This window comes from Moschus berezovskii, chromosome 9 (assembly GCF_049115385.1).
Source record: "Moschus berezovskii isolate FMDL1 chromosome 9, NW_MosBer_1.0, whole genome shotgun sequence".
NCBI lineage: Eukaryota > Metazoa > Chordata > Mammalia > Artiodactyla > Moschidae > Moschus > Moschus berezovskii.
In genome coordinates this window covers 517,213-532,390 of record NC_142468.1, presented here as the reverse complement: position 1 = coordinate 532,390, position 15,178 = coordinate 517,213, and the positions used below count along the sequence as shown (strand labels likewise).

Here is a 15,178-nt window from a genome sequence, read left to right as displayed (position 1 = left end):
AAGTTTGAGAATTACACCGTGTTCTTCTGGTCTGTTTAATTTGACATTTTGAAATCTTAGACTATTCTGTCAACATATTTGTGCCCTTTGTCGATGTTTCTTAGGCATATAAATTCAACTCTGGTTGAGTCTGGTGGCAGTCCAGTGTTGAGGTCTCAGTACTTTCACTGCTGAGGGCCTGGGTTCCGCCCCTGGTCAGGGAACTAGGCTCTCAGGGGCCATGCAGCACGGCATAAACAAACAGATAGACACGTAGGTGGAGAGACGGGCCGTCTTGCAAGATAGATGTTACACTGAGTATGTTCACGAGGCACGACTGACATCTTCGTCAGAGTAGGTCAGTGCAGAATTGGGATGTGGAAAGGGGTTTGGGTGTAGGTGAAACAAGACTTGCCCTCAACTTCTGTGTTTCAGAGTGTCCATAATGAAACACAGAAGAGGATAAATACGAGGGGAAGGATGGCGTGTGGTACTGAAGTCCGTTCAGTTTAGGTCACTACTTTCATCTCCTTGCATTTTAAATGTTTTTAAGAATTGGTTTGTAAATAAAATAATTTCAGTTACCCTCCATCTTAAACACAGTGTTCTGTGTAAATATTAAAGATATAATATCCTAGAGAATATTTACTATAAAACAAATATGGTTTGTAGTTATGTTTTCAGATTTCAGCGAAATACCATTGAGTCAGTTTGTTGTGTTCCTGCTATGTTTCTGGTTGTCTTGTTAGGGAGGGGACAGTGGGTGGGACACACTCCTTGTGTATGTGCTTTCTCTCTGTTTAAAATGGCAGCATTCCTTTCTTCAAATGCCCAGAATTGACTAATATTTCTCTAATGGGTAATGTTTTTAGTTATGTTAACGCAAAACTTATTTTAATGAATATTTCTCGTTAAGTTTTATATACACTAAGAATTACTCTGAAAAACCAGTTAGGTTTCAGTTTGTTCCTTAACGTCTGTGTCTGGCACTATTAAGATGTCAAAGAATGTGACAGGCATGAACTCTGATGGCATTCCTTTTTTAAAGGAACATAATGGATTAATATTTACTAAAATCTGTTATTTCTTTTTAAAGCTTTTCCAACTTAGGCAAACTAAATGAAAAGTAGAGTTAATTCCTTATTTATTGTTTTAGCTATCTAATGGAATCCCTATAGAAAGCTGGTTTATGGACAAAAATGACAATGAACTGCTAAAATTGATTCCATTTCTGGAGAAGCTAGTAGAACTGGTAAATATATCTTTTCATTTATCTTTTTGTTGCTTTAACTCTATTGAGATAAATCTTTTCAGTTGCTTTATGTGTACTGATGTTTTAAGTAAACATAGTGAGAGATTAGGGCAGATGTTGAAAAAGATTATACCTTATAAATTATGTTTATCACTATTTAAAATTTTATACATTGTTTTATTTCACCAAACTTCCTATGGCAAGTCACTAACTAGTTAAATTGGTTTCGTAGTTCAGGTCTAGAATTAATGCTTATGGTACTGAAATTTTATTCTGGGAATTTTTTTAGCTATATCCATGGATTAAATTTAAAACTACTGTGTAAAGTAGACTTCAGTGGGTTAATGCTTTACCTATATTTTGGTTTGATCTCTTACTGCATAACTGTTCTTACAAAGTTGATACATTAATGACAGGCTTTTCTTTCTCATCTAAATTTAAGTTTACTTCTCTGTAGTCTCTTTGTATTTGGCAATAATAATAGTAATAGTGTAAATTATAAAATAAGTAGCCAGTTTCCCTGCAAAGTAAGAATGTCCGTAATGCTGTGAGGATCGTGTCTTTTAAGTGACGTGGCTTTTAAAGTGTCTGTCTCCGACAGAATGAAGACGTCCGGCCACACATCAGAGACCGGTTTCGCTTGCACGACCTGCTGCCCCCCGACTGAGCGCAGAGGCCTGTCGGACCCCTGAGGGGAGGGCGCAGGGCCCTGCTGCCCCCCGACTGAGTGCAGAGGCCTGTCGGACCCCTGGGGGGAGGGCGCAGCCCTGCTGGACTAAGACAGAACATGCCATTACTGTTGAAATTTTGCATTTTTGTACCCCGTCTTGCTTTTCTTATCTTGGTGCCCAATAATTATCAAGGGTTACAGAAAGAGACTTTCTCTCAGATTGAATACACACAGTAGGTAGGCGAAAACAGAAGCGTCTTTAGAACTAGTGCAACTCCAGTGAAATTTTTTTATGTACAGGACATCTGCAGTTTATAAAGAATTCTGTTTCTGCCACCAGCAGTTTGACCTGTAGTCACACAGGATTTTATGATAATAACAGAGATGAAAATGGACTTTTATTTTCTCTCTGTTTGGTGCTCTAAGTGGGTTTGTAGCCACTTTTCTGTTACTTTAAAATTCTCATTTCAACAGGAATGGCCAGTAAAAGTTGTTTTATTTTTCCTGTTAAGGTTTATAACCTTTTTACATTTTTGACCTGTATTATTAATAGATTAGAATTTCATTATGCATTCCTTTTAGTTGAGGCGCTTCATAGTTTTCTGGAAATAGTAAATTTTTAGTTTTTTATTATACATTTGAACGGCCGTTTTCCTGCTTTGTCTGCCTGCATATTGTATATTTGTTTAAAAATATCCTCTACTTTTAGTCCATGTAAGTTTCATTTAGAGAGAACATGCATTTATATTTTGTTTCTGTAATATTCTACTGTAGGTGAAATCTTTTCAAAAATCAAGAGACTGGGTAGATAAGAATATATGAATGACTTAATATTCAAAAGATGTAGACCATTGTGATGGCATGTGTTCCAAGTGGTACTATCTCGCAGTGGCACACAGACGTGATGGATAAAGGTATACCTCAGACCTCACTGTGCTCACCAGTCTTTGAGGAGGATGGATTGGGTCACCTGTTGGGCTTGATTTGGTTACTGATGCCTTTGGTTTTCTCCAGGAATGAAGTATTCAGCACAGTGGTTCAGTATTTCAGTTACTTTGCATGGGCTGGTAGTACCTCTGTTATGCTCTCGGCTACAATCAATTTAAACTCTGTGTAACAGTCTTGGTACCTTGCAGTAGCTGTGCATAGCCCTGTGGCACAGTAGACTCCCAAGCCACCAGTGCAGTCAGTATGCTCTCATAGTGGTTTTCTATGCTATATGAAAATAGTCTTCAAGCCTTGGTTCTCTGATGCAGCTACCACAAGAGGTTGATATTTTTATAGTGGCGTGTAATCTCTTTTTCGGGAGGCTTTTTACGGAGGTAGAATTTGTAAAAGTTAGTATGCTTTGCCTCTCAACTGCATTAACATGCCACAGGCTCAGACTGTTTTTGTGTAAAGGATGTCAAAGAACGGCACTTTTTCTAAAGAGAAGTTTGATATTTTGTATGCTTGTTAAGAAAGTACAGTATTGGAAATTAAAGGTGGACAACTGATAATCGAGGAGTATGTCACTTAATTTTTTATGTATATTACCTGTTTACTTGTACAACTTATTGTACAAATTACATGCAGCTTCATTTTCAAATGAATCCTTAAAATAAGGAAATCTTTTTAGGAAAACATTTAATTTTTGTATTTTTGATTTTAAAGGCATGAGTTATGTCAATTTTCAGTGTATTAATGAAGATTTTAACTTTTCATCAGGTTGAGTGTTTTCTTACTATATTATCTGTTGTGTATGTAGTTAGCATATTGTGTCACTGAACTGTTTAAAAATCTAGCATGTAGAGCAAGCCTGTTTTGTGGAAAATCCTTATTCATTAAAAAAAATAATCATGGCAGATTTTCTGCAAAAAAAAAAAAACATTTGCAATTCAGAATATTGGGGGTTTTTTTGTTTGTTTTTAATTTAAAGAAAGGTATTTTGCTTGCAGGAAAAAACAATACAGATTCATTTTAATGAGAATCTTTGAAATGTATTTATCTTTAGGGCATCTGGGCATCTTTATGCTGTTTGTCTCCTGTCTTTCTTGAAATAAAATGTACATACGTTACCTTTACATATGCTCTTGCTCAAAATTGTGAACCTGGTTACATTTCTCCTTGCTCCCTTTTTATGTTCAAACAGCAAAACCTATATAAGAGCTAAACTTTCAGCTTACATTATAATTGCTGAAAGCTTTACCGATTAAGTACATATAGACTCTATGGGCTTTCCCAGAACTAGAAGGGAAATGTAAGCACCTGTAAAAACCATTGTGCCGACAGGCACTTTAAAAACTACTTTAACCACCTTTTATTGGTAAAGCCGCTTTTGATCCCCTGCTGGAGAGTTCCTTTAAGTCAGCTGACAAATGAATCAAGCCTAACAAGATTTTGTAAAGAAATAAGCTAAGGGAAAATTTTCTATGGCCTGAGAAAATTTCTTGATATCAATTTAATATATTTTTTCATTACTTGATTTGAGTCATTTTAAATTTGTTATTAATACAAAATTTAGAATAAGTTAGAGACCGTTATCCAGCTTGCTTCCTCCTTAATATATTTTATTAGTCCTTCTTTCCTTTATCTGTTGGTAGATGTTACCTTAAACATTTCCGTTTAGTTAAATGGAGGTGTTTATGAATTGCTGTGCCCAGCCCCTTCAGTTCACACAGGAAGCATGAACTCTTAGAAACTGACCATAGTAAATGCAGGAGAGATGGATACCTGATACGACACAGAAAAAGTGACCTATATACACATTACAACTCTGAAGTACATATTATAATTGTGATATTTCCAGTGGTAAATGTCTGACTTTTAAAGACATTCTTTTAAATATTTGTATTATTGTTAGGATGTTTTCATCAGTTGTGTTTTTTAACGCCATGTAATATATGTAGCCCTGATCAGATTTATAGCACCATATTTCTCCTTGGGTCTTAAAGTTGACAACAATTTAAAAGCATAAATTGTTTTATATTAGCTAGTATGTATATTTATTTACCCAATGGCTTTATCTTATTTCCCAGAATTTGGAGGGGGATTTGTTGAAAGCATTGTAACTTCTATAAATGGCTATTTTCTTGTAACTGTCAGTGAAAATGGATGTGTATATTGCTTTTTATATTTCTCTGGTTTTCCTGGTTTGTTTGTTTTGGGGGGGGTGGTTAAACATAGAATCATTTTTTTAAAAAAAGGTTATCTTTGGCCAATGACTTTTTCAATTAGATATTTCTTTCATTTAACCATCTAAAGAAGTTTGCTTTTTTATTGTTTTGTTCAGTCAACTTCCCTGAAAAACAGAGACTTCATCTCATCAATGAAGAACGCATTTCATTATTCCTACAGAACTTTCCAGCAAGCACAGACTTCTTCATAAGGACCAGATCTTTTGCACGTCTTCTGTCCATCACATAAAGCTGAGATGTAAAGGACACTGACACCTTCATTTAATTGTACTAACATGATGGTATTATATACTACATCATTAGCTAGTTGAGGTTTTCTGACCTGAACTCTCTTTGTCTTCCTAGGTATTTATTTTTTATCTCTTTTAATCTTGTGTGTCTAAATTAACTTAGTGTTAATAGTCACCCACCAAATAACTATGCCAAGCAACTAGGAAAGAATGTTTATTTTATTTCCCCTTATAGGGGAAGAGTGGACTGGGAACAAAAGTGTATGGGCCAGAAGGCCTTAGGTTGTCACTCACCCACTTTCTTATTCCTCTCATGAAGCTCTTTTCGAGTATAGTATTTTTTTCAGTGCTTATGTGCTTGATTATGTCATTGCTTTTCATGTCTTCCCCTGAGTTAGAAGCCTGCTAGGAACCTGTATAAAATAGAATTTAAAATTTCAAAATAAGAACCACAGAACTCGGTATATCTAAATGCTACGTAAATTATAATTGGAATCCAAGTCTCAACTCACTAGGATACATTTTTATAAAATATTTATCTGTATCTTGAATTAAAATTACTTGCCCAGAGGCAGAATTCCAGGGTTATATTGCATTTTGAGAAACTTTTAAAAAGGGGAGTTGAGAGCAAGAGGTTTATACTTACTTTGTGGTTTTGATGTTAGTATTTTAAACACATCAGTGGCTCCCAAACCTGATCGTTCATTTGTGTTACTCTGTGGAGCTTTCGAAATACAGATTCCTGAGGCCTTAACCTCTGCAAAACTGTCTGAGTCTAGAGTGGGGCCTGAGAATTCCGTGTTTTTCAAAAGCTCTCCAAATGATTCTAATAGATTCGGGCAATCACTGCTTAATGTGACAGTGGTTTGAGAGCAGGCAACAAAATAAAATTTACCAGGTATTTCTTTGTAGTGGAGTTTACCACATTTCACAGAACTTATTCAGGATACATGGAGGGATAAAGAAGATTGAGGCTACTGCTCATTATCATTGTCTTTCATACTTTTTAAGAGTTTGCATTTCTAGCACTTGAAATAGTTGATCATATACACAGCTGAAGGACATATCCCTGAATGAGACCATTATATATATTAACTGTAAAATATTTCACTATTTTTTTATTTTATAAATCTTTGTAGAAATAAGCAATGAAATACTACTTTCATCTTTTGAAATGGGATTTTTCAAGGCAGTGTCCTTTTGGCATTAAGGTAGGGGGGAGTTAATGTTCTCTCTGCCTTTTTCCACATGAATCAATATAAATCATGGACATTTAAAATACTCGATTTAACTTCTACATACTTACTATGCAGTGTAGCCGTGAACAAGTAATGTAGATTTAGTTTTCTCATCTTCAAATGCTCTGATCACCCTACCTCACAGGGTTGTTGTGGGGATAAATAAAACTTTTATGGAAGCACTTTTCTTTGGTGATATTTTATCAGCCACTAGAAACTATTAATATCTAACAACTTACATTTGTATAGTGCTTTGTTTACAAGTACACGATTTTTTCACATTGCTTTCCCTTTGGGTGATCTCTAAGGAACAGAGTAGGTTGGATACATGTATATATGTGGCTTAGTCCGTTTCCTGTTCTCCTGAAACTCAACAACATTGTCAGCCAGCTGTACCCCAATACAAGATTAAAAGTTCAAGGTTTGTGGGGGTGGGCCGACATGAGCAGCAAGCAGTCTGGAGAGGGATGGAGCAGTGCTAGTGGGGAGACCACCCAGGAGTGTTACGAATCCGTTTGATGAAAGTAGTGCTGAGTGTGAAGGAAGAAATGGATGCTGAGGAAATCAAAGAATAATTATTAAATGGTTTGAAAAATCTGGTAAGTAATTGGGGTAGCAGGCTCTTATAAATGACTTGCAAAGTTAACATTCTCTTAGTGAACCAAATGAACTAGAGCTTTTAGTAGTTCATATAATGAGCTTTAATATATTTGATGTATGACAACCCTTGAAGGTACCTTTGACTAGACTTCCTGATGACGGTAAAAGTAAAAACACTGCCTTACTATGGCAGGCTCTGGATGGCAGAAGAAAGCAAACCTGACCCTGCTCTCAAGCTGTAACAGTCCAGCAGTGGAAACTGACATTTGTTGAGAAAAGGGACAAGAAGGAAAAGATTCACTTGGAGAGCGCTAACAGCACAGTCTGAAGTCAGGCTTCGTTTGGCTGAAGTATCTGTGCAACATTTATGGAATGTTAAGCCAAGCTTGGTTAGGGTGGGGGTAAGTTAAGCAAGGGAGTATATCAAGTTTGTTTTAGAAAGATCACTGGTGATCAAATAGGGAATAGATTGAGTGGGTGACCAGTTAGAAGAAATACAGGCGTTGACCTAATTCTCCATGCAACCAATCTCCTTTCTCCATGATAACAAATGGTTAATGTATTGGGTGCTAGCACCATAAATGGATAATCTGAGCCTGGAGATTGGTAAAGTTCTAGGGGGAGTGTGGCTTGCCCAGGTTAATGATGAACAGAAAGGCACTCTGATTTTATATCACTGTATAAAAAGCACAGAAGAAATGTATAGGAGGTCAAAGGAGACATGCTGTTACTCATTTCACGTTATGGGAAGGCTCTTTAGGGAAGGAGGGTAAAAATGGAGAAAGTCGTTAGTTTCTACCTCAAGTCAGTGATTTTGGTATTTTATAAATTTTTTTAAGGCGGGGCACACAGCATGTGTTATCTTAGTTCCCTGACCAGGGGTTGAGCCCAAGCCTCCTGCATTAGACACGGGGAGTCTTAACCACTGGGACTACCAGGGAAGTCCCTATAAATGAGTTTTAACGTGGTACACTAATTTCTAGGCTCAATTTCATTCATTTACCTTCTTATGGAACTAAGTCACAATCGGATGGCTGCTTGGTAAGGGCAGCACTAACGAGAATCCTAATGGCTAATACCAAGGCGAACGGACACTCACCGTCGTCTCTACTGGGCATCTGCCGGAAGTCTGCAGGCAGCTTAGCCTTGTTTCTGGGGACTGTGAAAATCTTGTTATTGGTCTCCCATCCCCTATATCTCACCTTATTTCTATTAACATTGAAGATACATTGTCTTAGAACATCTTCAAGCAAGTTAATACAAATGACTACATTACCACTTCAGAAATGGTGTTGCTTTCCTGAGTCTTCACCTTGGTGTATTTGATTGACTGCCACCTTTTTAGACAATTATTTACTATTTCCTAGTTCAGGTCATGCTACCATGTGTGGGCTGACTGCTGCTGCTGCTGCTAAGTCACTTCAGTCGTGTCCGACTCTGTGTGACCCCATAGTTATACAAAAGCAGCTTTCATTGGGAACCAGCGCTATTAATTTTCTTTTGAGGCTACCTTTCATGAGGAAAAACAATGGCCTGATTGGTGGATTTTCGGGAAAAATCCCTAGAAATTTATTCATGCTGTCGTTCCAGTGAAGGAAATGGCAACCACTCCAGTGTTCTTGCCTGGAGAATCCCAGGGATGGGGTAGCCTGGTGGGCTGCCGTCTCTAGGGTCACACAGAGTCGGACACGTCTGACGTGACTTAGCAGCAGCAGCAGCACCATGTGCCAAACAGACTTAAGTATGGCAGACCTTAGCTTCTCAAGATTTCTCACCTGCAGATAAGACTACTAGGATGTATTTGTTAAAAATGTTAGCTGAGGCCAGTAATGGAATTGACTGGAAATATACTGGAAAACCTCATGGCATTTAAGGAAGAGCTGGACAACTGGACCTCAAGGGAAGGCGAGGAAGTAAGGTGGCCTGGGAAATCATCACTTTGGCAGGAGGTCTTTCCTTCAGGTCTTGTCATCTACCATCAACTCCCAGGCCTGAGAGTCTTGAGTTCCAAATTCTAAAGCTCTAGGAAAGTATATTCACCTGAAGACTTAAACGAAGCTTAAGATCCCTCTCACAGATCCGTGGACTGACGGGGCTCAACTGACAGCTCTTGCCTGGGGTCTTCTAAAGCCAACTGTATAAAGGTGTGGGAAAAGCACTGTAGGCAGAAAATAGCAAGTACAAACTCCGAAAACAGGAAAAGCCTTAGTAGCCTCAGAGGGCCAGTAGCAATGATGTTAGTGAGATAGAATGGCATAAGGGGCTTGGTGGGAGGCAGGAGTCAGACTGCAGAGCCTTGTAGGCCTACATAAGGAGGTGAATTTAAACCCCAAGCAAACACCAAGAAGTCACTAAAGGGATTTCAACGGGGAGGAAGGGGTCTGATGCTTGATTTTTTACTGCCTGGTATGTAGTGAGTGGAAGAAGGAAATGGCAGCCACTCCAGTGCCCTTGCTGGAGAAGCCCAGGGACGGGGGAGCCCGCTGGGCTGCCGTCTGTGGGGTCACAGAGTCGGACGCGGCTGAAGTGACCGCCGCCTGTGGGGTCACAGAGTCGGACGCGGCTGAAGTGACCGCCGCCTGTGGGGTCACAGAGTCGGACGCGGCTGAAGTGACTGCCGCCTGTGGGGTCACACACACACGGCTGAAGTGACTGCCGTCTATGGGGTCACAGAGTCGGACGCGGCTGAAGTGACTGCCGTCTGTGGGGTCACAGAGTCGGACGCGGCTGAAGTGACTGCCGCCTGTGGGGTCACACACACACGGCTGAAGTGACTGCCGTCTATGGGGTCACAGAGTCGGACGCGGCTGAAGTGACTGCCGTCTGTGGGGTCACAGAGTCGGACGCGGCTGACGTGACTCAGCAGCAGCAGCATGTAGTGAGTGGACTGTGGAGAGGGAAAAGCAGAAGACGGAAAACCCACGGGAAGCAGATTATAGAGTCTGGAGAAAGCTTGGACTACGGCGGTAGCAAGAGACATGGGGTAATTAAATGGGTTCAAGATTAATAGTGGAAGCAAATCGCAGACCTTGGTGATGGACTGAATTTAAGAGGTAAGTGGGAGGAGGAACGCAGGGCTAGCTCCCAGGGTTTTGACTTGCGCAGCTGCAGGTGGTGTCACTGCCACTCCCCCAGCCTCCAAAGGCCCACCCTCTACTGATCCCTTCCCCTCCTCCTCCATGTCCAGCCTGTCACTGTATGAATCTGGTTGGTTCAGAGAAACAGAACCAACGATGCGTCTCTATGGAGAGAACATTTTAAGAAACTGGCTCACAGGGAATTCCTGGCGGTGCAGTGGTTAGCACGCCCAGCTTTCACTGCTGAGGGCTCAGATCAATCCCTGGTTGGGGGAATTTAGATTCTGCAAATTGTGGGGTGTGGCAAAAAAAATCAGAAATTAGCTTACATAATTGTGGGAGCTAGCAAGTCTCAATCCTGCACAGAAGGTCCACACGCTGGAGCCCCAGGAAGAGCTGATGCTGCAGGGTCCAAAGGCAGTCTGCAGGCAGAATCCCTTTTTCCTCAGTGTTTCCTCAATGCCTTCAATTGACTGTATAAAACCCATAAACCTTATGGAGGGTGACCTGTTTTACTCAAAGTTTGTTGACTTAAAGGTTCAGTCAGCCCAGTCTGTCAGTCGTGTCCGATTCTTTGTGACCCCGTGGACCACAGCACGACAGGCTTCCCTGTCCAGCACCAACTCCCAGAGCCTACTCAAACTCGTGTCCATTGAGTCAGTGATGCTATCCAACCATCTCATTCTCTGATTTAAAGGTAATTACAAACAAAAAATACATTCACAGCAATTAGACTAGTGTTTGACCAAAAACTGAGTACCTAGCCACAGTGACACATAAAGTTAATCTTCACAGTCACTAAATCCTGTTGGTTCTGACAGTTAACTACCTTTCAGATTGGTTCCTGCTTCTCAGTTGCCATTGTCTTACTTTAGGGTTGTATTCTCAATTCATATTTACTTATATATTAGATACTGTGCCGAATGCTGCAGATATAACTGTGAGTCAAAGATTGTGCCTTAGGGACCTTACATTCTAGTCTTGGCCTTCTGTCTTGCCTCCTTCCCATCCCTCTTTATAAATGGAAGGCTGCACAGCATTGCGTCTCACACTTTAACACAGTCATCTGGGACCGGGTCAGAGAGTCTCATGTTTAACAAACTCTCAGGCGTTGCTGATCAAGAAAAAACTTTAAGTGAACTGTAGAATATTTTTTGGAAGATTATAAAATGAAAAGATACACAGGAAATGGGGAACAATGGTTGCCACCAGAAAAAAAACAGAATGGCTGATGATTGAATATACCTTTCTACAACTTGAATGTTGTACCAAGGAGGTGTTACATATTCAAAAACAAACTAGGAAACAGCAAAATATATATATATATATATATATATATATCTCTGAAACTTCACGCCTCTGAAAATCCTGCAGTGGAGCCCAAAGGCCAGAAGGGCAGAGTGCAGCTTAGCCCATCTTCAGTCCAGTCTCTCAGTTGTGTCCGACTCTGCAACCCCATGGACAGCAGCACACCAGACCTCCCTGTCCTTCACCAACTCCCAGAGTTTACTCACACTCACATCCATTGCGTTGGTGATGCCATCCAACCATCTCATCCTCTGTCGTCCCCTTCTCCTCCCGCCTTCAATCTTTCCCAGCATCAGGGTCTTTTCCAATGAGTCAGTTCTTTTCATCAAGTGGTTAAAGTATTGGAGGAGCTTCAGCTTCAGTCCTTCAATGAGTATTCAGGACTGACTTCCTTTAGGATGCACTGGTTGGATCTCCTTGCTGTCTAAAGGGCTCTCAGGAGTCTTCTCCAACACCACAGTTCAAAAGCATCAATTCTTTGGCCTTCAGCTTTCTTTATAGTCCCAACTCTCACATCCATATGTTGACTACTGGAAAAACCATAGCCTTGACGAGATGGACCTTTGTTGGTAAAGTAACGCATGTGCTTTTAAATATGCTGTCTAGCTTGGCATAACTTTTCTTCCAAGGAGTAAGCATCTTCTAATTTCATGGCTGCAGTCACCACCCACAGTGATTTTGGAGCCAAAAAATAAAAATAAAAATAACTGCTGCTGTTTCCACTGTTTCCCCATCTATTTGCCATGAAGTGATGGGACCGGATGCCATGATCTTAGTTTTTTGAATGCTGAGCTTTAAGCCAACTTTTTCACTTTCCTCTTTCACTTTCATCAAGAGGCTCTTTAGTTCTTTGCTTTCTGCCATAAGGGTGGTATCATCTGTATATCTGATGTTACTGGCATTTCTCCCGGCGATCTTGATTCCAGCTTGTGCTTCCTTCAGCCCAGCGTTTCTCATGATGTACTCTGCATATAAGTTAAACAAGTTAACTTATTTAAATAAATAAGCTATTTATTTAATAATTTATATTTAAATATATTAAGTTAAATATACAGTCTTGACTTACTCATTTTCCTATTTGGAACCAGTCTGTTGTTCCATGTCCAGTTATAACTGTTGTTTCCTGACCTGCATACAGGTTTCTCAAGAGGCAGGTCAGGTGGTCTGGTATTCCCATCTCTTTCAGAATTTTCCAGTTTGTGTTGATCCATACAGTCAAAGGCTTTGGCATAAGTCAATAAAGCAGAAATAGATGTTTCACTGGAACTCTCGCTTTTTCAATGATATGGCGGAAGTTGGCAATTTGATCTTTGGTTCCTCTGCCTTTTCTAAAACCAGCTTGAACATTTGGAAGTTCATGGTTCACATACTGTTAAAGCCTGGCTTGGAGAATTTTGAGCATTACTTTGCTAGCATGTGAGATGAGTGCAATTGTGCAATAGTTTGAGCATTTTTTGGCATTGCCTTTCTTTTGGATTGGAATGAAAACTGACTTTTTCCAGTCCTGTGGCCACTGCTGAGTTTTCCAAATTTGCTGGCGTATTGAGTGCAGCACTTTCACAGCATCATCTTGTAGGATTTGAAATAGCTCAGCTGGAATTCCATCACCTCCACTAGCTTTGTTCATAGTGATGCTTTCTAAGGCCCACTTGACTTCGCATTCCAGGATGTCTGGCTCTAGGTGAGTGATCACACCATCATGGTTATCTGGGTCATGAAGATCTTTTTTGTATAGTTTTTCTGTGTATTCTTGCCACCTCTTCTTCATATCTTCTGCTTCTGTTAGGTCCGTACCATTTCTGTCCTTTATTGAGCCCATCTTTGCATGAAATGTTCCCTTGGTATCTCTAATTTTCTTGAAGAGATCTCTAGTCTTTCCCATTCTGTTGTTTTCCTCTATTTCTTTGCACTGATCGCTGAGGAAGGCTTTCTTATCTCTCCTTGCTGTTCTTTGGAACTCTGCATTCAGATGAGCACATCCTTCCTTTTCTCCTTTGCTTTTCACTTCTCTTCACAGCTATTTGTAAGGCCTCCTCAGACAGACATTTTGATTTTTTGCAAATTTCTTTTTCTTGCAGAACGCCTTTATCCCTGTCTCCTGTACAGTGTCACGAACCTCTGCCCATAGTTCATCAGGCACTCTATCAGATTTAGTCCCTTAAATCTATTTCTCACTCCCACTGTATAATCGTAAGGGATATGATTTAGGTCATACCTGAATGGTCTACTGGTTTTCTCTACTTTCTTCAATTTAAGTGTGAATTTGGCAATAAGGAGTTCATGATCTCAGCCACAGTCAGCTCCCAGTCTTGTTTTTGCTGACTGTATACAGCTTCTCCATCTTTGGCTTCAATGAATATAATCAATCTGATTTCGGTGTTGACCATCTGGTGACCTCCATGTGTAGAGTCTTCTCTTGTGTTGTTGGAAGAGGGTGTTTGCTATGACCAGTGCGTTCTCTTGGAAAAACTCTGTTAGCCTTTCCCTGCTTCCTCCTGTACTCCAAGGCCAAATTTGCCTGTTGCTTCAGGTGTTTCTTGACTTCCTACTTTTGCATTCCAGTCCCCTATAATGAAAAGGACATCTCTTTTGGGTGTTAGTTCTAGAAGGTCTTGTAGGTCTTCATAGAGCCGTTCAACTTAGGCTTCTTCAGCATTACTGTGCTTCCCTGATAGCCCACCTTAAGCCCTTTATTATGATCAGTTTACCTGTTCAGCTTATCTCCAGTTGCCAGTCATATCAGGGACCACCTGCGTACTTTCTACCAGATACGCAGTGGAGCAAATTTCACTTGGTCTTTAAAGCTCGTTACTGCAGCGCTCACTTTCTGGAAGCCTTTCAAATACCCTACTACTCCCCTCCGCGGTTAACGTTAACCTTTTGCATTTAACCTCACAATGCTTTTTTGTGTTGCAGTCATTGCACTGTTTCAAAATCTGTTTACGTGTCTGTTTTTGCTGCCTGATTGTGCGCTTCTTGAGGGTAAGTCAGTTCAGTTCAGTCGCTCAGTCGTGTCTCTTGAGGGTAAGGCGAGGGAAAATAAGTGTAGCTCAGACTGAGATCCGAAATCATTCTGCGAAAGAATGAATCGTGTACTGGGTTCAGGGGGCTCACAGAAGGAAAGGTCCTCGGTCCCCGGGGTTCCCTTCGATCCCTTCGTGACGCACTGGAGGCAAACGTGCCGGGAGCTGAATCTGAGCTGCTCGGCTGGGAGGCTGCCAGAAACTCGGTGCTCTCTGGTCGCTCGCTTCTCCCGGCGCCCTGTGCCCTGCACCCTTCGGGTTCCAGAGGCCCACCTGGCCCAGTGCGCCACCGCGCGCCTTGGGGACGCGAAGACCAATCGCCGCCCACAGCCGGGCGCGGCGTGCGGGGTGTCCGCCGCCCTCACCGGCGCCCGGGGGCGGGGTCCACGCGCGCAGAGGGCGCCCTCGCCGCTTGGGGCGGGCGCAGGGTGGCCGGGGAGGAAGGGAGAGGGCAGGCGGCTGCCACGGTGCCCACATTCCCTGTTCCCTCCCGGGGCGCGCGCGGTGGGCCGGCCTCCCCGCCCCGCCCCCTGCCGCACGGGCCCGCCGGACGCCTCAGGCGCCGCGGGAAGCGCGGAAGACCCCGCGCGCCACGCCCCTTCCGGCCGCGCGCCACGCCCCTTCC

General features: G+C 41.5%; 1 protein-coding gene and 1 long non-coding RNA gene across 5 annotated transcripts in view; one reads left to right on the top strand and one right to left on the bottom strand.

The window, feature by feature from the left end:
- Positions 1 to 7,108, top strand: part of CTDSPL2 (CTD small phosphatase like 2) — a 77,548-nt gene extending 70,440 nt beyond the window's left edge. For 2 of the 3 annotated variants that reach the window (XM_055436241.2, XM_055436240.2), the window contains exons 12-13: positions 1,136 to 1,231; positions 1,833 to 3,400. In XM_055436241.2, coding sequence (XP_055292216.1) covers positions 1,136 to 1,231; positions 1,833 to 1,898 — 162 coding nt within the window. In that variant the 3' untranslated portion in view covers positions 1,899 to 3,400. Of the gene's footprint in view, positions 1 to 1,135; positions 1,232 to 1,832; positions 3,401 to 5,172 lie in introns of those variants that run through there. The other variant, XR_008687260.2, reaches the window with a different exon arrangement.
- On the bottom strand, positions 5,589 to 15,124 carry LOC129562803 (uncharacterized). Of its 2 annotated transcripts, none has more exons than XR_016038148.1 (3): positions 12,597 to 15,124; positions 11,743 to 12,495; positions 5,589 to 5,720 (listed from the first exon to the last, which is right to left on the bottom strand). It is a non-coding gene; the product is annotated as an uncharacterized LOC129562803 (long non-coding RNA). The 2 variants fall into 2 exon arrangements; XR_008687263.2 differs by having other exon boundaries at positions 5,590 to 5,720; positions 11,737 to 12,495.
- Between the last annotated feature and the right edge of the window lie 54 nt (positions 15,125 to 15,178).